This window comes from Nansenia antarctica (assembly GCF_963989245.1).
Source record: "Nansenia antarctica genome assembly, chromosome: 1".
NCBI lineage: Eukaryota > Metazoa > Chordata > Actinopteri > Argentiniformes > Microstomatidae > Nansenia > Nansenia antarctica.
In genome coordinates, this window is record NC_137674.1 from 79,760,366 (window position 1) to 79,779,870 (window position 19,505).

At 41.7% G+C, this 19,505-nt stretch overlaps 1 protein-coding gene across 1 annotated transcript; it reads right to left on the minus strand.

Annotated features, from left to right (window-relative positions):
• Positions 1 to 12,642: 12,642 nt before the first annotated feature.
• On the minus strand, positions 12,643 to 14,471 carry LOC308175840 (UDP-glucuronosyltransferase 2B31-like). Its single transcript, XM_080550394.1, has one exon. It carries the CDS (start codon positions 14,454 to 14,456, stop codon positions 12,990 to 12,992), a length of 1,467 nt encoding a protein of 488 aa, XP_080406520.1. The 5' UTR covers positions 14,457 to 14,471; the 3' UTR covers positions 12,643 to 12,989.
• Positions 14,472 to 19,505: the final 5,034 nt, after the last annotated feature.

Sequence of the window (19,505 nt, forward strand, 5' to 3'; positions counted from 1 at the left end):
CAAAGAGATTATAGCTATATTGTTGTTTTTGGAGAAGGAGCCATTTTTGATTGCAGAATGAATCATTCCCAATAGCAAGGGGCCAACTTGGGGCCAAAAGGCCAGATACAATTCAGGTGGTAGACCATCTAACCCTGGTGACTTGCCTTTATTCATGCATGAAAGAGCTTTGTATAGTTCAGATAGCGTAATAGGAGAATCTAAATCAAGGGAGTCATTTTGGGAAAGCTGGGGGAGCTGTAAGGGGTTCAAGAAAGAACTAACAGCTTGATCATTATAATCAATCTCAGAAGTATATAGAGCCGAGTAGAATGCCCAGAAGTTATTGTTAACCTCTGTTGGATCAGTGCACAAAGTACCTGTAGAACTTTTAATTGAAGAGATGTTTGCTAGTTGATCATTGGTTTTAAGTTTTGAGGCTAGTAAATGGCTTGGCTGTGCGCTGTGCAAGTAATGGTTTTGTCTAGTTCTATGAATGAGGAAATCAGCTCTATGTCTGAGAAGATGGTTAAGATCTTTAAATAACACTTCTCTCTCAAGAACTAGCTCAGGGGTAACATTTCGGAGTCATTGTGATCTCCAGTTCAGCAATTTTCTTTTCTAAGTCTTGAATATGTTTTAATCTGGATTTGTGTAGATTAGAGGCAAAACCAATAGTTTTATCCCTAATGAACCCCTTCACCGCATCCCAGAGAATACCAGGATCATCCACAGATGGCTTATTAATTACAATAAACTCATCAAGTTGTTCCTTCATTTCCTTTAGGAATGATTCATTCTGCAAAAGGGTGGAGTTAAAGCGCCAGCGAGGAGCCCTTTTAGGCTTCAGGGAGATCGCTACTCTGCCAAAGACCGCCCTGTGGTCAGAGAGAGACATAGGAAGTAAATTGAAGTCTGATGTCTTATCATACAGATGTTTGGATATAAAAATATAACCTATGCGAGAGAATGATCTGTGTCGAGAGGAGAAACAAGTGAATTCTTTCACGGAGGGGTTAGAAGAACGCCAGACATCTACCACAGCACAGTCACTAGCCCATTTCCTTAGTGCAGAGGACGCCAGGTGTTGCTCTCTCCCCTCGTTAACCCCAGTTCTGTCCATCGTGTGTAGCCATACAGCATTAAAGTCACCCCCTATTATTAAACCAAAATCAGATAGATCAAACATCAATTTAGTTAAGTAGTCATAAAAGCCAATATCAAAGGAATTTGGTGCATATACTGAAACAAAGGCCAGTTTCTTATCATTTACCATCATTTTTATATAGCTTACTCTGCCCTCAGAGTCTTTCCCAGATCCAAGATCTTTAAACTGAAAACTGCGCTTGGCAACGATCACTACTCCCCTTTTTTTGGGGGGTATTTGAGGAGGAGGCAATTACATGGTAATATTTATTCTGTAATCTACTAACATCTTTTTCCAATAGGTGAGATTCCTGAAAGAAGGCCACATCTATCTTTTTTCTCTGTAGGAAGTCTAAGGTACTTGTGCGTTTATGAGGGATATTTAGGCCCCGCCCATTCCAAGACAGAAGTGTAATGTTAGTCATAGCTATCTTGGTAAAAGAAAAAAGTGAAAGATACTAACCGAAGAGCTCCAACCATAGGATCCTGTCCCTCCCCCCCAACCCCCCCATAAGCCCCATGATCATAGCCCACCCACCCCTTGCCCCCTAATCCCAATCGGCACCCCTCTTCCCCAACCCCCCCAAAAAATAAATGGACAAAAAGGTCCATCCAGAGCCCACCCAACCTCCCCCCTCCCCCCCAAAAAAGTGACAGTGAAGAAAAGATAGTCAGATACCCCTCCCTCTCCCTTGTAGCTATTCCTTGTTTGAGTAATTACCATATATAATAAAAAATAATGATAATACAGAATTAGAAACCAAAGAAAAAAAGAAATAATTTTCAAGTATCATTTGGGGTTATAAAGCCATCAGCAATGAAATTATATATTTATTCAGTTCTATTATAAAAAACAATAATTGTGTTCAAGCTACCTATAATGTCATACGTAAATTGGGACACCCCATATGTTCAAAATACTCAAATAAGCAAGGTTGTGTGGAACAGGCAAACTTAAAACATTAGGCTATTATACCGCTATTCAATCTGATTAGTCAGCAACCTATCATAGAGTTCAGATTGCGAAATGTGTCGCACACAGTCAGCCACCATACAGCTGGATCAGCATTTACAGTAAATAGAAAGCAAAAATAATAACTATAGTGGTTTTACAGCGATGTCAGCCGGATTTACACTCACTGAGTTGCTACACGATAGAAATAAACAAAGAGAGTCATTGGAGTGACGTCCTCCGTGAGTAACGCCCCACCAGGAAGTAAACAAGTCCAGCATGTTATCGTCAACAGTTATCGTTTGAAAAACAAAGTCTAGAGCGAGCTCTTGTTAAGAGCCTTACCCCGATCAGGAATTGTCCTCAAGTGAAGAAAAGAACTTCTCTGCCTCTGATAGTTCGTGGAATAGATGGTGTTCAGAGTTGTGGATGAGCTTGATGACCGCGGGGTACAGCAAGAATGCCTCACAGCGCAGTACCCGAGCCCGGTGCATGACCGGATAGCAGGGCCGTCTGAGTTTAGAAGTGTACTCGCTGTAATCCGCTGCAAAACGGATGGTGCGCCCGGTGATCTCCACGGGAGTTTTCCTTGATTCTTGGAGGATGCGGTCTCTGTCTGTGAAGCGAAGGAATTTAATGATCAAGGACCTGGGATGTGGTGAAGACGCTCGAGGAGACCCGGTGCGGTGAACTCGCATGATCTCCAGCGGCTTGTCAGCCAGGGAGGGGAACCATATTGGGAAGTTGGCAGTGAGGTAGGACATTGCATTCCCCGATTCTTCTCCCTCCTTTAGATTGATCATTCGTAGGTTGTCCCTTCTGTTCCTATCCTCGAAGGATGCCAGTTTGGATTCGAACTGAGCTAGGGATGTGGTGTGTTGAGAGGTAGTGACCTCGGAGTCCTTTACCCGCTCATGTAGCTTGGAGGTGAATGTGCGTTGTGCATTAATCTCCTTCTCGTGTTTGGTCAGGGTTGCCTCCATGGATCCCAGTTGGGTCTCCAGCCGGTCGAATCGATCGTTGGAGTTTTTCTCTGCTATATTAAAATAGCGTTTAAGTGTAGCCTCGAGAGAGGCCACTGTGAGAGCGCTCTCTGAGGTTTCGTCGCCGTCCATCGGCATAGCCAATGTATCTTTGTTTTTGCGCGTACGACTAGCCATTGTGGACAGGACTAAACAGACTAATAAACGTTCAACTGATGTAGCTTAGTATCAGATTTCGTAGCATAAATATAAATGTTTGCTTAGATAAATTGAAGGGAGAGTAACCGCGAGGCTTCTACTCCGCCATCTTGTTCACGTCACGTCAATTTATTAGATAATATGAAGTGAGTACAGGTAGAGTATTCAATGTCAGGATCGGAATCAAGTGATTTGGATACTTTAGAAGACGAGACAAGTCAGCGAGCAACGATAGCTAGCATGGCAGCCATTACTTTTCCACCCCCTTCACCCATGAGCTTCACGGGCGATTGGAGCGTCAATTGGGACATATTCATATGTCTGCGTCACAGAGCCCGGCCAAGTTCAGAGCGCTCAGAGATGGGTGCTCTGACTGAAAAGACAGTTTGTCCAAGCGAACTGACCGTTCGTGCATTTACGAACGTACCCGTAATAACACTGCTGACAGCTGTTTTTCAAGAGAAAAATACTTTATGCGTGAACGCCCCCCAAGAACACCTCAACGCCCCCCTTTAAAAAATATTTGTTCCAGCGCCCCCCGATGTTGTCTGAACGCCCCCGTTGAGAAACGATGTTCTAACTGGACCCTGGATTTGGCATAGATAATTTTTTCTTATGATTACTGATGGATAGATGATTCACTTAGACAGATATATATATATATTGTAAATCGATTTGCATGAAGGCTTTAGTTAAATGTAAAAAAAACAACAACATTAAATTAAATCAAGTATTGAACCGGCAACCTTCAGACCTCTAGCTGGCTGCCTTAACCCCTGCACCAACCACAGCACTGTGATGATGGCAATGCAAGTTGATAGACATACCTATCTTTTTTTACACTTTTTTATTTATCTATCTATCGATCGATCACACTTTCAAAATATCAAGTTATCTATCACACAATCAAACTATCTATCTATCTATCGATCGATCACACTTTCAAAATATCAAATTATCTATCTATCACACAGTCAAACTATCTATCTATCTATCTCGTAAAAAGTGGGAACTACTATTTCCTAAAAGACACTTGACGGAACTGTCGTTCGGGATGTAGTTTCCGCCTGTGAGACATTTTTGACTCACGCATTACCTAAACCAACCTGTAAACCTGCTTGCGACCAGGTTTGCTCAGCGAATAATTTGAGCCACATTGATGGATCCGAACGCAAGCTGAAATTAGCGCCCGGATCTGATTTAAACCTGGATCAGAGTTAATTGCGCTTCGAGGAATAGGGCCCTGAGTCGGATTTGGGTCACATTTCACTGCTGTGTGAATGTAGCCTAAAAGTAACTGCTGTGCCTTTTTCACCACCTGTTTTGTGTGCTGTCCCAGATGAGGTTGTCGGAGATGTGTACGCTGAGGAATTTAAAACTGCTGACCCTCTCTACGGTGGACCCTTTGATGGTGATGGGGTCCTATTCCCTTGGTGATGGGGTCCTATTCCCTTGGTGATGGGGTCCTGTACCCTTTATTCCTGAAGTCCACCACCTGCTCCTTGGTCTTGTCAGTGTTGAGAGAGAGGTTATTCTCGTGGCTGTACTGACCCCTGTGGTCAAGCTCTCTCCTGTAGGCCATATCATCGCCGTCAGTGATCAGTCCAATCACTGTTGTGTCCTCAGTGAATTTAATCACTGTGTTCTGTCCGTAGTGTGTGGTCCTGTGTCCTTGTTTGTTTCTTGTGTTCTCTCCCAGGTGATTGTCCTTTCTCCTGCCTACTGCCATGGTGACAGCCTGATTGGGCACACCTGTGCTCAATCCACAATCAAGGGTGGAGGGAGGATAAAAGGCTGGGAGAGACACTTCAATGGGCCAGACGACAACTCCTGAGTTGTTTTTGCGTTGGTTTTGTTTGATACAGCTGTAGTTTTGTAGATCGTAGTTTTGTAGGTTGTGTTTGTTAATCTTATGTTTGTAGCAATTTAGTCTTATTTGTATTTGGATCTGTTAGTTAGGGTTAGAGTTAGGGTTACCACTTGGTCAGTGAATTCATTTACTTAATCCTTCATTTATACATTAGATTCATCTCGCTTTTTATAGAGTCGTTTTCAGTTCATGTATTTCTCTGAAACCTGTTTGTTACCTTTTTACAATAAATCTTGTTTATTTTATATTCTTCCATCTCCTCTGGTTCTTGTCCCCCCGGTTTTATCTAATTGTTACACCCTATATCCCTAGATCTTATATGGGGTCGTAACACAGTGAGTTGGAGCCGTGCATGGCCACGCAGTCGTGGGTGTACAAGGAGTAGAGGAGGGGACTCAGGACACAGCCCTGGGGGGCTCCTGTGTTGAGGGTCAGAGGGGTAGAGGTCTTTGAGACCATTCTCACCACCTGTCATTGGTCCGACCGGAAGTCCAGGATCCAGTCGCAAAGGCCAGGGTTAAGGCCTAGGTCTCTGAGCTTGGTGTCAAGCCTGGAGGGGACAATGGTGTTGAATGCTGAGCTGAAGTCTAAGAACAGCATCCTCTCATAGGAGTTCCTCTTGTCCAGGTGGGTGAGGGCGGAGTGCTGTGCAATGGCATCGTCGTGGATGTGTTTTGCCGACAGGCACATTTGTGAGGCTCCAGGGTGGGTGGTAGCATGCTGCAGATCTCAAAGCATTTGCTAATGCGGTAATCGTCCTGTTCAGTTTTTCAAAACCTGGCTGCCCACTGTGCTTGGCTTGGAACCACACTGGACTGGAATAAAAGCCATATCAAACTCGCCCGAGCACACAGCAGCCTGGGGCTGTGGAGTGCGCGACCTTGCCCGGTGATAATCAAACTCCAGGGACAAACCAACGATCATCATCAACGATGCCTGCCAGGGTCCCATCAACAAGAATTACAGAATTATAGCCATGTGCTCAGGGCTTGCGCTAGGCAGCTGGCCGAGGTCTTCACTGACATTTTTGACTTGTCACTGGCCCAGACAATTCTCCCCACGTGCCGCAAGTCAGCAACCATTGTGCCAGTGCCAAAGAACCCTGCTGCAGCAGGCCTAAATGACGTCTACCCCATTGCACTAACACCCATCATCATGAAGTGCTTTGAGGGGTTGGTCCTGCCTCACCTTAAAGACCACCATCCCTCCACACTGGATCCTCAGGAGGATGCCATCTCCACGGCACTACACTCTGCCCAGACACACCTGGATAAAAACAACACCTATGCAAGGATGCTGTTCATTGGCTTCCGCTCAGCATTCAACACTATCATCCCCTCCAAGCTGGTCACCAAGCTCAGTGACCTTGGCATCAGCACCTCCCTCTGTAACTGGATCCTGGACTTCCTGACCAACAGACCACAGTTTGTTAATCTTGACAACCACACCTGGACTCTGGTCAATTACTATTGGTGCACCATAGAGAGCATTCTGATTAATTGCATAACAGTGGAATCGCAGCTGCTCCGTCTCTGACCGGAAGACCCTGGTGGTGAAAGCCGCCCAGTACATCACGGGTGCCCAAGTCCATGCTCTCTGGGCCTGCTTGATGCATGGAGAACTGTAAATCCAAAAGAGAGATTTAAAAAATGTCTCTCGCCCTCACCATTCTTTTTCAAGGATCGACTACCTCTTTGTCTCAAGATGGGCCCTAGACAGAACCAGGACGTACATTAGACCTTGTCCTCTTTCAAATCACTCATTTAGCATCGAACGAGTTTCTGAATGCATTTCGTTGTCTCTGTACTTGTACTATGCCAATGACAATTAAATTGAAACTGAATCTGAATATGAATATTAACTTCTACGACCTTACTATGACCCTCTATCCAGACTGGTTGACTCAAAAAGCAGAGTTGGCCAAACATAGATTATTCTGGCCAGGGGCAGGGCGGAATCTAATGTGAGCCCATCCCTTAAAGATGACAAAGGAACACAACAATTTGAAACTAAGCAGATGAGTAAGATTATGAAGGAATTCAGTGGCGGGCCGTGTATTTTACACCTAGGCCTTCAGTGCTATCCTCCCGCAATTAAACCGCATTTGAATAACCTCACCATGACACTAGGGATATAGGCTACTGTCATTCAACATAACCACCCCATATTCAGTGACAGAAACCATTAGCCAAGTGGAATAAAGTGATTTAACACAAGGCTCAATACCGATGAGAGTTACAATACACTAATTGCAGAGATATGAATGACATACATGCTTATTTGAATGTTGGTACACCTCAAATACCAGAGAAACTCGCTCTGAAATCAAAAACAAACTGAAAAATCAAAACAAACATGTTTGCTACCATCGCGTTGGTAGTGAATAGCAGCTAAGAAGGAAAAACCTCTAGGAACATCTATGTTTAGCACATCACAACATGCTGATAGAGCATCACATGTCTCTGTGTGTCTTGCTGACATCTCTACATGGATGTCAGCCCACCACCTCAAGCTCAACCTTAACAAGACTGAGGTACTCTTCCTCTCTGGGAAAGCCTGCCCTCTCCAAGACTTCTCCATCACAGTTGATAACTCTACTGTAGCCTCCTGCCATACAGCCAAGAACCTTGGCGTGATCCTGGACAACCGCCTATCCTGTGCGGAGAACATCGCAGCGACAGCACGCTCCTGCAGATTCTTCCTCTACAACATCTCACACCTTGACTACTGCAATGCATTCCGGGCCGGGCACCCTGCCTCCGCCATCAGACCTCTGCAGATCATCCAGAATGCTGCCTCCTGTTTGTTTTTGGTTTTTTTCCCCTCAGCTGTCAGAACTATATTATCACTCCCCATCTTCTGTTGTGTAATTAAGTATGTTTGTTAGCGAGAGGCGGTCATAGACTAGTGACAGAATCCCCACTCTGAAGTCTGAATTACATTTTTCAAAAGTAAATTTATTACACTGTAATCCACTTTTCTGAATTTTCTTTCTTTCCATGACAGTGAAAATGCAAAAGTGTATTACAGCGTAATGGAATGATTTTCAGAAAAATAAGTGGAGTATCCCTCTACCCCTGTATTTTATACAGTTTAAAATAATAAAGAGATGTGTACAAATGCTATTAAAAATACATTGATTGAATAATAATTGAATAATTGATTTCTGAACTTTCTTTATTATTTCTTTATTCATGGTTTGTCATGTTTCTTGTTTTAAACACCATAATATAAACAAACAATAAAAGAAACAACATTTTACCTTTGGTAAGAGTGCAAAATAACAGCATCCGCACACTCAAACACTGCAAAAAAACATCAACAACCGTTTATTGCAAGCTTTCGGTCATAGACCTTCTTCAGGCATAAAGCAGACAAGTGAATGCAGTGGTTTTAAGGGTTCAAACAACATCTCTTGATTTAGCCAATGCACAACACCTGTGTCAAAAATGTACCTAGTGACTAAGCATCAAGGGAATTGTAGTCTTAGATTTAGTGGACTACCAAAACATACACAAGTGTTCATGAGAACAAGTTGTAAACTTTCTAGGGTATGGATCCAAAAAAGCTCTCTGGCATAACCTCCTGTCAACATCACCCCTTCTCTGAAGAGTAATCTGCTCTATGCCTTGGAACCTTAGAGTAACAGTATTATACAAATTACGGTATGTTATCTATTGTTCTTTTAATAGGCCAGAGCTACAAGAAGAGCACATACACGTTTGACTAATGTTACTTTACGTTACAACATTAAATAAATATACAAACAAGATTCAGAGACTGAAGTCCTCTGCTTTGGACCTTTCCTCCTTTTTTGCAGTATTTTGATTCCATGTCAGACAGGAAGGAGTTAATGTTCTGCTGGCTGGACTTTAGTATTTGCTGTAGGTGGAGATAAATGTCACAATGACACCAGTGACACTATTGGGACAACAAAACGGCCTGGACTTTCTCAGTCAACGGGGGTGGGGTGTGCTGGCTGGACTTTCAGCCGACGACTTCATCATCACAATGATGGACGCAAACATGGTTGCTGATGACAACAGATGTCCTGGGGCGTATTCCATCAAGGAAAGGAAAATCCAGACTTATTTCGTTCAATTTCGCAACATTTAACAAAAGATAAGCCTAAAAAATCAGCCTGGATTTTCCTTTAGCGACGTTGATGGAATACCCCCCAGGGCTGACACCTTGTTCCTTCCAAATACAGAAACAAACCTGAAAATAACTAAGAAAGAAATATGGATAGACACATTTTAGTCAGATTGTATTTCGGTGGAGATTTATAAATATTGTGTTTTCCATGTTTACTGTCGCCTAAATTGCTATAATAGCTGCTGAACAAATAAACCATTTCCATAACATGAACATGTTACATTGGTCCATTTTCAAAATCATTATGGTTCTCCATTATATGGTGCCATGCTGACCCTGGATAATGCAACTAACAGACTGACACGAACATTAACAAATAAATACAAGTCCTGTTATGTAGGACTGATGAAATAGTGTGCATATTGTGTGCCATCTGATACCACCTTGTGGCCAAACAGTTGAACTGCAACTCATCCTCCAGTTGTAAAATGCTAATTGCCTGTCATAAATATATTACAATAGTTAAAATACTATAATTACTATAGTATTTTAACTACAGGGTTTTTGTGAAATGTGTTAGTATTTACTATTTACAATACTGTATGGTGTGTACTGTTTGTAGTATTGGGAGCCTACTGCAGTGTTCAGTGTAATTTCTATGCTGGGTAGGCTATGACCTCTCCTGGGTGGAGGCTGGGTAGGCTATGACCTCTCCTGGGTGGAGGCTGGGTAGGCTGTGACCTCTCCTGGGTGGAGGCTGGGTAGGCTGTGACCTCTCCTGGGTGGAGGCTGGGTAGGCTGTAACCTGTAGGTTGTGACCTCTCCTGCTTAGATGGCTGTTTCTAGGCTGAGTCTGGGCTGTTTCTAGGCTGAGTCTGGGCTCGTCGTCCTGAGAGCAGCACGAGGCTGAGGCCATGACTGTGTCCATGTCCCCCAGGTGCTGCAGGTAGAGTTGCATAACATCCTGTCTCTCCTCTGTGCCTTTACACCCCCTCTCAAACTCCTGGATGTCTCTATACCCCCTCTCAACCTCCTGGATGTCTCTATACCCCCTCTCAACCTCCTGGATGTCCTGCACTGTGGTCAGTAGAGACAGGAGAATGTCGCCCTCAAATGTCACCCTTTTCTTTTTTATACTGTGTGTATCTGCGTATCTGCTGACATAAACATAATACAGTTTAAGAACAATAAACTAGCCATATCATCTAAATCAGGGTTGGGCAAACTTTCTGGCTCATGGGCCACATTTGTGACATCTTCTAGTTTTTTAGTCTGCATGTCGGCATCCGATTTAATGTTTTGACTTTCCTTTAGAAAAATGTGAATACATTTCCGCTTTGTTGAAAATCAATGATGGATGCTGTCCCTATTTCTCCCTCTTTCACCTTCTCTGTCTCTTAACCACTTTCATTAACTTAAGATATCACTGGAAAAACTATTCTGCTATGACTAACATTCTTTAATAGAGAGCTGCTACTGCCAGCCCAATCTTTGTACATTGAGTTTGCCTTTGATAACGGCTGTCAATAATATAATGCGGTTCGAAAAGGTTCCACTGGGCCTGGTTTCTGACCTGAGGGGCCTCTCTCACCTTTGCCATGGCCACGAAGGCATATTAATTTAATTAATGATTTCGCCTCTACTTTCGACTTCCAGGGGACCACCTTCAGTACCTGGGGGGCTGGCCTCTCCGTCCTGCTTTGGGTGGCCACTGGGCCTGGTTGTTGTCCTGGAAGGCTGCCATGACAAAAGAGGCATATGTGGCCTTGTTAACGCAATGGACCTGCAGGAGCCATAACAGAGAACTGGTTATCATTCATGGTTACACAACACTAGTATAACTGCAGAGATATAGAAATAGGTCTGTCCTCCACCAACCTATAGGCCTCCTGCCATGCCAAAGAATACATCATGGTTTACATTGTTTCTCCAATGCATATTTTAGGGGGGGAATTTTTTTTAATCACATATTCATGAGTAATGAAATTAAATGACATTAATTTGTCATACCTTCTCTTGCTTCCTATGATGCTTTCAATTAAAACCAGAAAGAGAATATTAAATTACTTATGAGTTCCCCTATCAGTTCAGATTGAATTATAAGTTGTCATGACAACAGATGTATTATGCCAAAAAGCAGTATCCTTGCCATTTACCATACCAGTGCCATCATTTGACTGGTTGTTACTACACTTACTACTACTACACACTGAAATGCCATGAATGATATCCAGAACTTAGAAGAAGTTAATAATTAGCAATGATGATGCCATGCACCTCAAACAAGACTTTGTTATCATCCCCAGTCAGTGATCGTGTTCCAGACAGATGTTGGGCTGCTGCACTGTGGCTGACCCTGCCAGGGTCACATCACTCATGTCAGATCACATGGCTCATCTGCCCTGCAGCCCACAGATCCACTGGCCCACCAGGGTTTCCAGATGGCCAGTGCTACTGCCCTCTGCTGCTCTCAAAAGTGTGTGCTTGGGTGTTGTGTGGGGTTGAGACGAGAGCAGAGCATAACAGTATTGACCTGCGCAACAAACACCCAGAAACTGTCATTTAGTGTAAGAATGTATTACATGCCACTAATTGGCTAACATTCTTTTACATTTTTGGCATTTAGCAGACGCCTTATTCCAAAGTGACTTACAATCGATACATTTGACTAAATAAGCAATTCACCAGTTGTAGCAGGAAGAGTATTCTAGCTCAGGCCAGGCAGTCGTTGTGATAGGAAGAAAAAAAACATTGGACAGACACCGTCTGTTTTTATTCTGGGCAACTTGCTGTGAAATGGAGCAATTGTTTTAAAGAAATAATAGGCTACTTCTGGCCTTATCTTTATTATAAAACACGTTTCAGCATCCAAAACATAAATGTAAGACAAATGTTTTTTCAAATAAGGAATTATTTATTTTATATAAAGCTCATTATGCAATGATACAGCGTTTACAGCTGTATATTAAACTTAAACACATGTCATTTATATATGCATGTTTACTATAAGTAAAACATATTTTAAAAGAATACAGGCCTCTCCAGAAGTAAAATTAGATTTACTGAAACAAAGCTATTATTTGTCATTTCTGTCAGGTAAGCAGCTTTTTCAACAATCACAGTGCAAGTATATTCAATCTGATCTCTTTGCTGGCACATGATCATCTATAATCCAATACAATGTCACAGTTGGATTAACACCTTTTTAGAAATGTTATGATCAGATAACTGAAAAATGTCCATAAAAGATTTAACAAAAAAAGTATTACCGTCAGAGTCTCAAGAAGTACAGGATCCTCAGGTCCTGTACCAGCAGGCTCTAGAACAGCTTCTTTCACAGAGCTGTCACTCTGAACAATCCCCACATACACACTGTTGAACAACCCCCCCCCCCCCCCCCCCCCGGTCAATGTGAACACTCTACCCTTTGCACATGCCATATTTTTGCTCATTTGTACATACCTCTGTTTGATATAGCCTTTAATTTATACATCTGTATACACCATACTATACATAGCTACCTTAACTGTACATATCCTACTGCTATCCATTCCTGTACCTCTAACTACTGTACTTGCCATACTGTACCTATCACTTATCATGTTTTATATTACTATTTGCACTTCTGGTTGGATGCTAAACTGCATGTTGTTGTATGGTACTTGTACTCTGCAATGATAATAAAGTTGAATTTATCAAAAAAAAATCTAATATGTTGCTTTCACATTGGACGATTTTACAGTAAAGGACGGTACATGCTCATGTTTTACTCACGTTCAATTTTCTTTCTAAAACTGCGACATAGGAATCTGATAAGCGCAGCAGTAGTCAGCAGAGGAAGTAGCACTATAGTTGTTAAGAACACAACGGCATCAACAGAGTGGTAGGAGTACCAAGGCATTTTGTAGGACTCTGTGCGCAGGTGAGCAGCACCTCTGTGTCTCATGACAAACTCAATCCAGAAGAGGGCGCTGTCTAGTGGTTTTATTGGTGTGTCCCTGTGTAACCTGGAAAGCCTCTGCATGTTCATCCTGTAGGACGGCTGATCTAGTACTTCCTTTACAGCCTCAAGGAAGTTATTGTCCTTGTCTACTGTGGCCACAGATAGCATCTTTGCTGCTCCTCTCTCTTTCAGACGAATGAGGTTGTCAAATTGGTCAAAAAGCAGAGGTAGGCCCACAACCGGGACTCCATGGTAAATGGCCTCTTGAAGTCCATTTGTTCCTCCATGAGCTACAAACAGCCTCATCTTGGGATGTCCTAATAGATCATTCTGTGGCATCCAGTCAACTAGTAAGGTATTGTTGCCCAGAGTAACAGGCTTGTCTCCTGTGTGCCTCCAGACGACCTTCTGAGGCAGTTGGGCAAAAGCAGCAGCAATCTCATTTGTTATGTCATTTGGAAGTTGACTGATAAAAGTCCCCAAAGACATGATAATGACTCCATGTTCTTCTGAACTCTGAACAAAATCTTCCAGGTCCTGGGGAAGAGGCTTGGCAGGTTTGCATTGAAATCCTCCCATATAGATAACATTGGGCATCGTGGGGCGAGGGAACTCAAAGACAAAGTCAACTCTCATCAGCCAAAGGTCAGCCCCCTGTAATAACTCATAGTAATCCACACCTGGAAAAAACTCATCACAAACAGCCTGGTAATGTGGTCGAACTAAGAACCTGTTCTGAGCTCTCATCATCATGTAGAAAAGCATGTTCTTTACTCTCTCTACGAAGGTCATTTTGTCAGAGAGTCCTGATCCAGTCATTGGAATGTAAGATACAGGGGAAGGTGCAATGGCAAAATGTCCCTCTCCACTGGTTACCCAACGTACATTATAGACTAGAGGAAGCTGAAGATAGTGAGCCACCAAAATACCTGTTCCCCATGCTGGGTCAGCCAGTACCAGGTCATACTGACTCTCTGTCAGACGGTTCATCAAATCCTTGTCTTTAAACATATTTTTGGACATTTCACACACCATTTCGGAGACTTTAGAGAGGAAATTGAAGAACTCCATCTGCAGATTAAAAAATGCAAATGGAGAGCTATTACCTCTCTCTATGTCAATTATTTTCAAAATCATTGGCTTCAAAAAGTCATCATCAAAGCCCTCCATAACAGGTATTGTAATTGAGGTGTAATATGTAGATTCCTCTTTAATGTACCAGCTTTTGGTTGTCCGTATCACAGTAATTGCGTGTCCGTGAGAGTGAAGCATCTTGATGACGATGTCCATGTTCACCCAATGACTTCCCTCCAGAGAAAAGACCAGAACCTTCCCACCATTGCAGGCTGGCCAAGAAACCATGACACATGTCACGAGAAGACTTGACATGAATACACTCCAAAGATGGTCTGCCATCCTTCATCTACAGTGCTGGGAACGAGGAAATATCGTCACATGATTTACATAGTTAAGTATTTTCATACATATTTTTAAAACAAATTGTGCAGCAACTTAAAGTTCCCTTTTTATGCCAGGGCCTCACATAGAAGATGAAATAATGTCTATTGTGTTGGGGTGTTGATTACTGATTATGTCTCCCTCTACAATTCCTGATGAGTAAAAAGGTCTGTCAATAAAAAGTATGAAAGGAGGGTGTTCACAATATTCCCCTATCATTGTATCTCTTGTGAGACGCAAGGAATTGATTAATTTAAAATGTTACAACATTAATTGTTTTGGTTTTGGGAGGAGATTAGTGTTAACATCTGACCTATGTATCACCTTGAGTAGGCTAATCACATACATTGACTGCTCTTTTTACAGTAAATCAATAAAATGCATGATCAGGTTTACTCACAGGTGAATCCGTCAATGTTTGAACAGCCTGAACAAACTGAGTCTGTGTGGTTGGTTCCCCTTTATTTCACAGTAGTTGAAGTTCAAAGTCCTGCTCTTATAAACACATACGTATTTTCTTAAAGAGATATACCTTTTTACAGTTGATTTAATGTACCTATACCACAACATATTCCATGTAATATTATGGGTTGGGGTTAGGGTTAAATGGTTAAAGCTTTGGAAAGTCACAACTTCATATTTTCCAGAAAGATTTATGTTACTACTACAGTATACCTTCATCGCCACCACCACCATCCTCCATCATCACCTCTTTTCCAAAGCCCTCAGCACTGCCTCAGTGCCTGGTCATCTCAGACACCAAGCTTCAAGTTTCAAGTTTATTGTATTATTACACAAGTGTAAGAGAGCAAAATTCGATTCCTGACATTGCAGCACAACACAATAAGGCAATAGGCATAATTCAAGATAATAAAAAAAAGTGACAGTAGTACAGGACGTAAGTGACAAAAAATAATAAGGATATAGTATATAAGGATATAGTTAGCAGTATCTGGACAATTTGCAGATAATAAGGCAATAGGCATAATACAAGATAAAAGTGACACAGTACAGGTAAGACAGGATACACTAGTGGTGTAATAGTAATAATAGATAGTTCAGTAGTAAAGTGGCTGTGAGCTTAAGGTTTACGTAGCCCGTATACATGGGGTGTGCTCGGGGATGATAGTCAATTGTCTACAGTGGGCTTGTTCATGAGCCCAGCAACCTTACCTGTACCCAGCCCCCTGCCTGTCCCTCCTCCCCTCCAGCCCCCCTGACTCCGATGGCCACTGTGTGCCCACCCACCTCTACTCCAGCCTGTTGCCCCACAGACACACACACACACACACACACACACACACACACACACACACACACACACACACACACACATACACTCGTCAAGTACGCTGGGGTACCACCCCTCACCATCCTGCATTATCTATCTTTATACCATGTTTCCACAACAGAATAGCAGGAGAGAGAGATGGATGTTAGTAAAATGTGGGTGGACACCTCCCTCTAGTGGTTGAAGTGATAAGTGTAATATTTCGGGCCGCTTGGTTGTCGCCCCCAGATCTCTTTGTGCTATTAGCTAACTCCTATCGCTGTTGTTGTTTTTGTTGTTGTTGATGTGTTCCAGTTCCATGTACCCTCGTCACCTCCGGGGATCTAGCCACCGGGGAGGGGTCACCTGGTCAACTTAATCTTAAACTTACCTGTAATACCTTCACTATAATCTTAAAGGAGTGCAAAACACTGCCCACCTTCAAAACCACTCTCAAAAAACATTTACAGGACGCTGCAATCCGTAACTGGACCCTCTAAATCAAAAATCAGATTAAAAGACCCGAACTACCCACTGTACATACTTTGTGTTTTGTCCCCCGCCCCCACCTGTGGTGTATGTCCCCACCTGTCCTACCCGCTGTACATACCTGATGATTTGTTGTATTGTTCTTCACATGATGGATGTATTTTTATCTTGTAGATAGTAATAGTTATTTGTCTGTATTATCTTGTAGATAGTACTAGTTTGTTTTGTCGGTCTTACATGTAACGATGAATTGAGAATCAAGGACCCCAATTGAAATAAGCCAGTGGCTTTCTTGGGTTTTTATCCTGTTAGTTGACCTTGTATGTAATATGTACTTTCATGTACCTACTTCTGCAAATCTTCTAATAAAGTTTTCAATCAATCAATCAATCACTTTCACTGGTCAAATGTCAGGCTATACAATGACTGAATTCATTAATTCCAGTAAGCCAAAGAAATTTGGTCCACGTATATCTCACCTCATTATTTCCTAGTTGGTGTTTAGTGGAAAAAACATCTAATGACTCCTAACTAGGTCCGTGTAAGTCTGTGTATCATCCGTTCATTTGATTTTGGTATAAATCCCAAATAAAAAATGGAAAACTCCTAGGACTAACACAGAAATAAAGGTATGTCACTGCAGAGATCAGCCCACACAATTCTGACAATGCATGCCTAATGAGTTTAACTACTTTTCATTTCAGTTTTGAAAGTACTTAAGAGTAATGAATAAAGCGAAGAATCATTAACATATTTTGAAAGAGCACATTTTAATTAAGAACATAACCTAGTGCTGTCAATCGATTACAATTTTTCACAATAAAAGGGTGTGATTAATCAAGTTTAAAATACTAGTAGCCTATTTACAGTGCCTTCGGAAAGAATTCAATACAGAAATACCTCATGTACATATAAGTATTCAGACCCTTTGCTATGACACTCATAAAATTAGCTAAAATTCAAAACTGTCACCAACAAATTGCTCAATAACTTGAAATCAGTCCATCTTAATGCAAGGATAATAGTTTATGTAATTTTGGAATTAATATCTCTGTTTTTATAGGGTCTCGGAATAGGGCATAGGAATCAATTACATGTAAGGTTTGGACGATAGATAGATTTTCTGGGTAGTTGAAAGAAAGTGAGGATGTGGATGGATGGTGAATGTTGTTGAAGTATACTCCATACGGAATAATTGGAATAACATAATAATAATAATAATAATAATAATAATACGTATGACTGTATATAGCTCATAACTGTAAACTAAACTGTTTACAGTACTACCTCTGCACATATATAGTTACCTATCACTACCATTCTAGTTTTATTTATATCATGTGCTTATATCACTATTTGCTGAAGCAAGCCCACTAACTAGAAAAACAAGTTCTAGAAGAAACTTTGTGGGCTTGCAGTCTTATGTTGGTAGTGTGAAAAGTTTAAAGATGGTTAACTGTGGACGATAGATGGATTGATTAGCTGGGTAATTGATAAAACAGAGACAGCTAGAGGGTAGGATAGAGTTCAAGGTGGGTTTTATTGGGGTTTAGTGGTTGCAAAGAGAGTGCGGTCTCATGCTGTTTTTATTTAAGATTCCTGATAGTTCCATGGCCGTTGCAGTAACAGTACCTACTTAAATAATTCTAAGATGTTAAAGCAAATTAGATATTAATTTAATTGTTATGTAATGTAGTGTATGTTTATGCTAAAAAGTCATCTGCAAAGTATAGCCTAATCCAACTACTGTATATCTTTGTTTGTATTTCCAGTTTTACAATGTTTACAATGTTGAAACACCAATTAAACCACACTGAAGAAGTTGAAGCTTCATTCTGTTCACTATCTGTCTAGCCTTGCTCAGAACGCAATTGTGAGGACAGAATAATAACAACAATAAAGAGCAAGAACAATAGTTGGACTTGCAGAATATTGTCTTTGTTATGTTTTGCATCCAAATATATAGTATATTTCAGAATTTAATGGAGAGCTGATGCTGCTCAATCAATTTCTATATAATAATAATAAAAAAAAAAAAAAAAAAATCATCCCTGAGGGACATAGTCAGCAACAAACAACAAACAAAAACAAAAACATGACAGGAAACATACCACATGACAGAAAAATCATACTATAGCAACAATGAAAGTCCATACAATGCTGAGTGCTTAGGTTTACAACAGGGATCATTCCATTCATAAGTAAGTTGCACATTCACGTTAAGATTTACAACAGTTTGCCAACTGCTGACTGTATGACAAACACATGCTCCTCCCCTGCAGCTTTGTCCAGCAGCCAGGAATTTCCTCCTTCCAGAACACTGGGAAGCAGAGAAGCTTCAGTGAATGTGGAAGGATCACGATAAACTAACCCAAATCCTTGACTGGGGTCAAATTGGGGTTGGTTGGTTTAGATGCCATGCCAGTGGTATCATATAATGCAGACTGTAAATATGCTGGTACTTTGTCTCTTTTTCAAGGGACAGATATTCAACTGTTACAGCTCAAACCGTTATCTTAGTATTTCCCATGTGCTTGGGTTCATAAGACAGCTGCCCAAAAGCAGGAATCAGAATCAGTCAAATATTCAAAGTATGAATTTGTTATCACAAGACGTAACTGCATGAACATTGTTCACATTTAAATAAGGTAAGCCAAACCAAACCAAACAGCAGCTGGTACCAAGCCACATATAAACGCTCGCATTAGTGTGCTGAAACGCACTGGAATGTCAGTCACAATGCCAGACAGACGTTCACGTAGATCGGAAAATGTAACATTTAAAATGTTATATTTTCATCACGTGCATGAGTCATATGGGCAGTTTTAAGCAGAGTCGTTTAGAGTATGATGACACAGCATGTAAAGGGAAGATTTCCGGCAGCAAGAACGCAAAATAGTAAACGCATGCTCATAAATGCTCCACTGGTACCAAACTCCGGTCGAGTGCGTATGTGATCCTCTGCACGTAGCATTCTAGGGACCACCGCCTGATGGTGAGCCGAATACCTACAACGATAAAAGTCAATAGGAAGTTTCGGCTGCCGTAAACGGTATCAGGCACCGAGCAGGGAGCTTTGGAGAGACTGCGAGCGGGACTCATCGCAGGATAGATTTGGACAA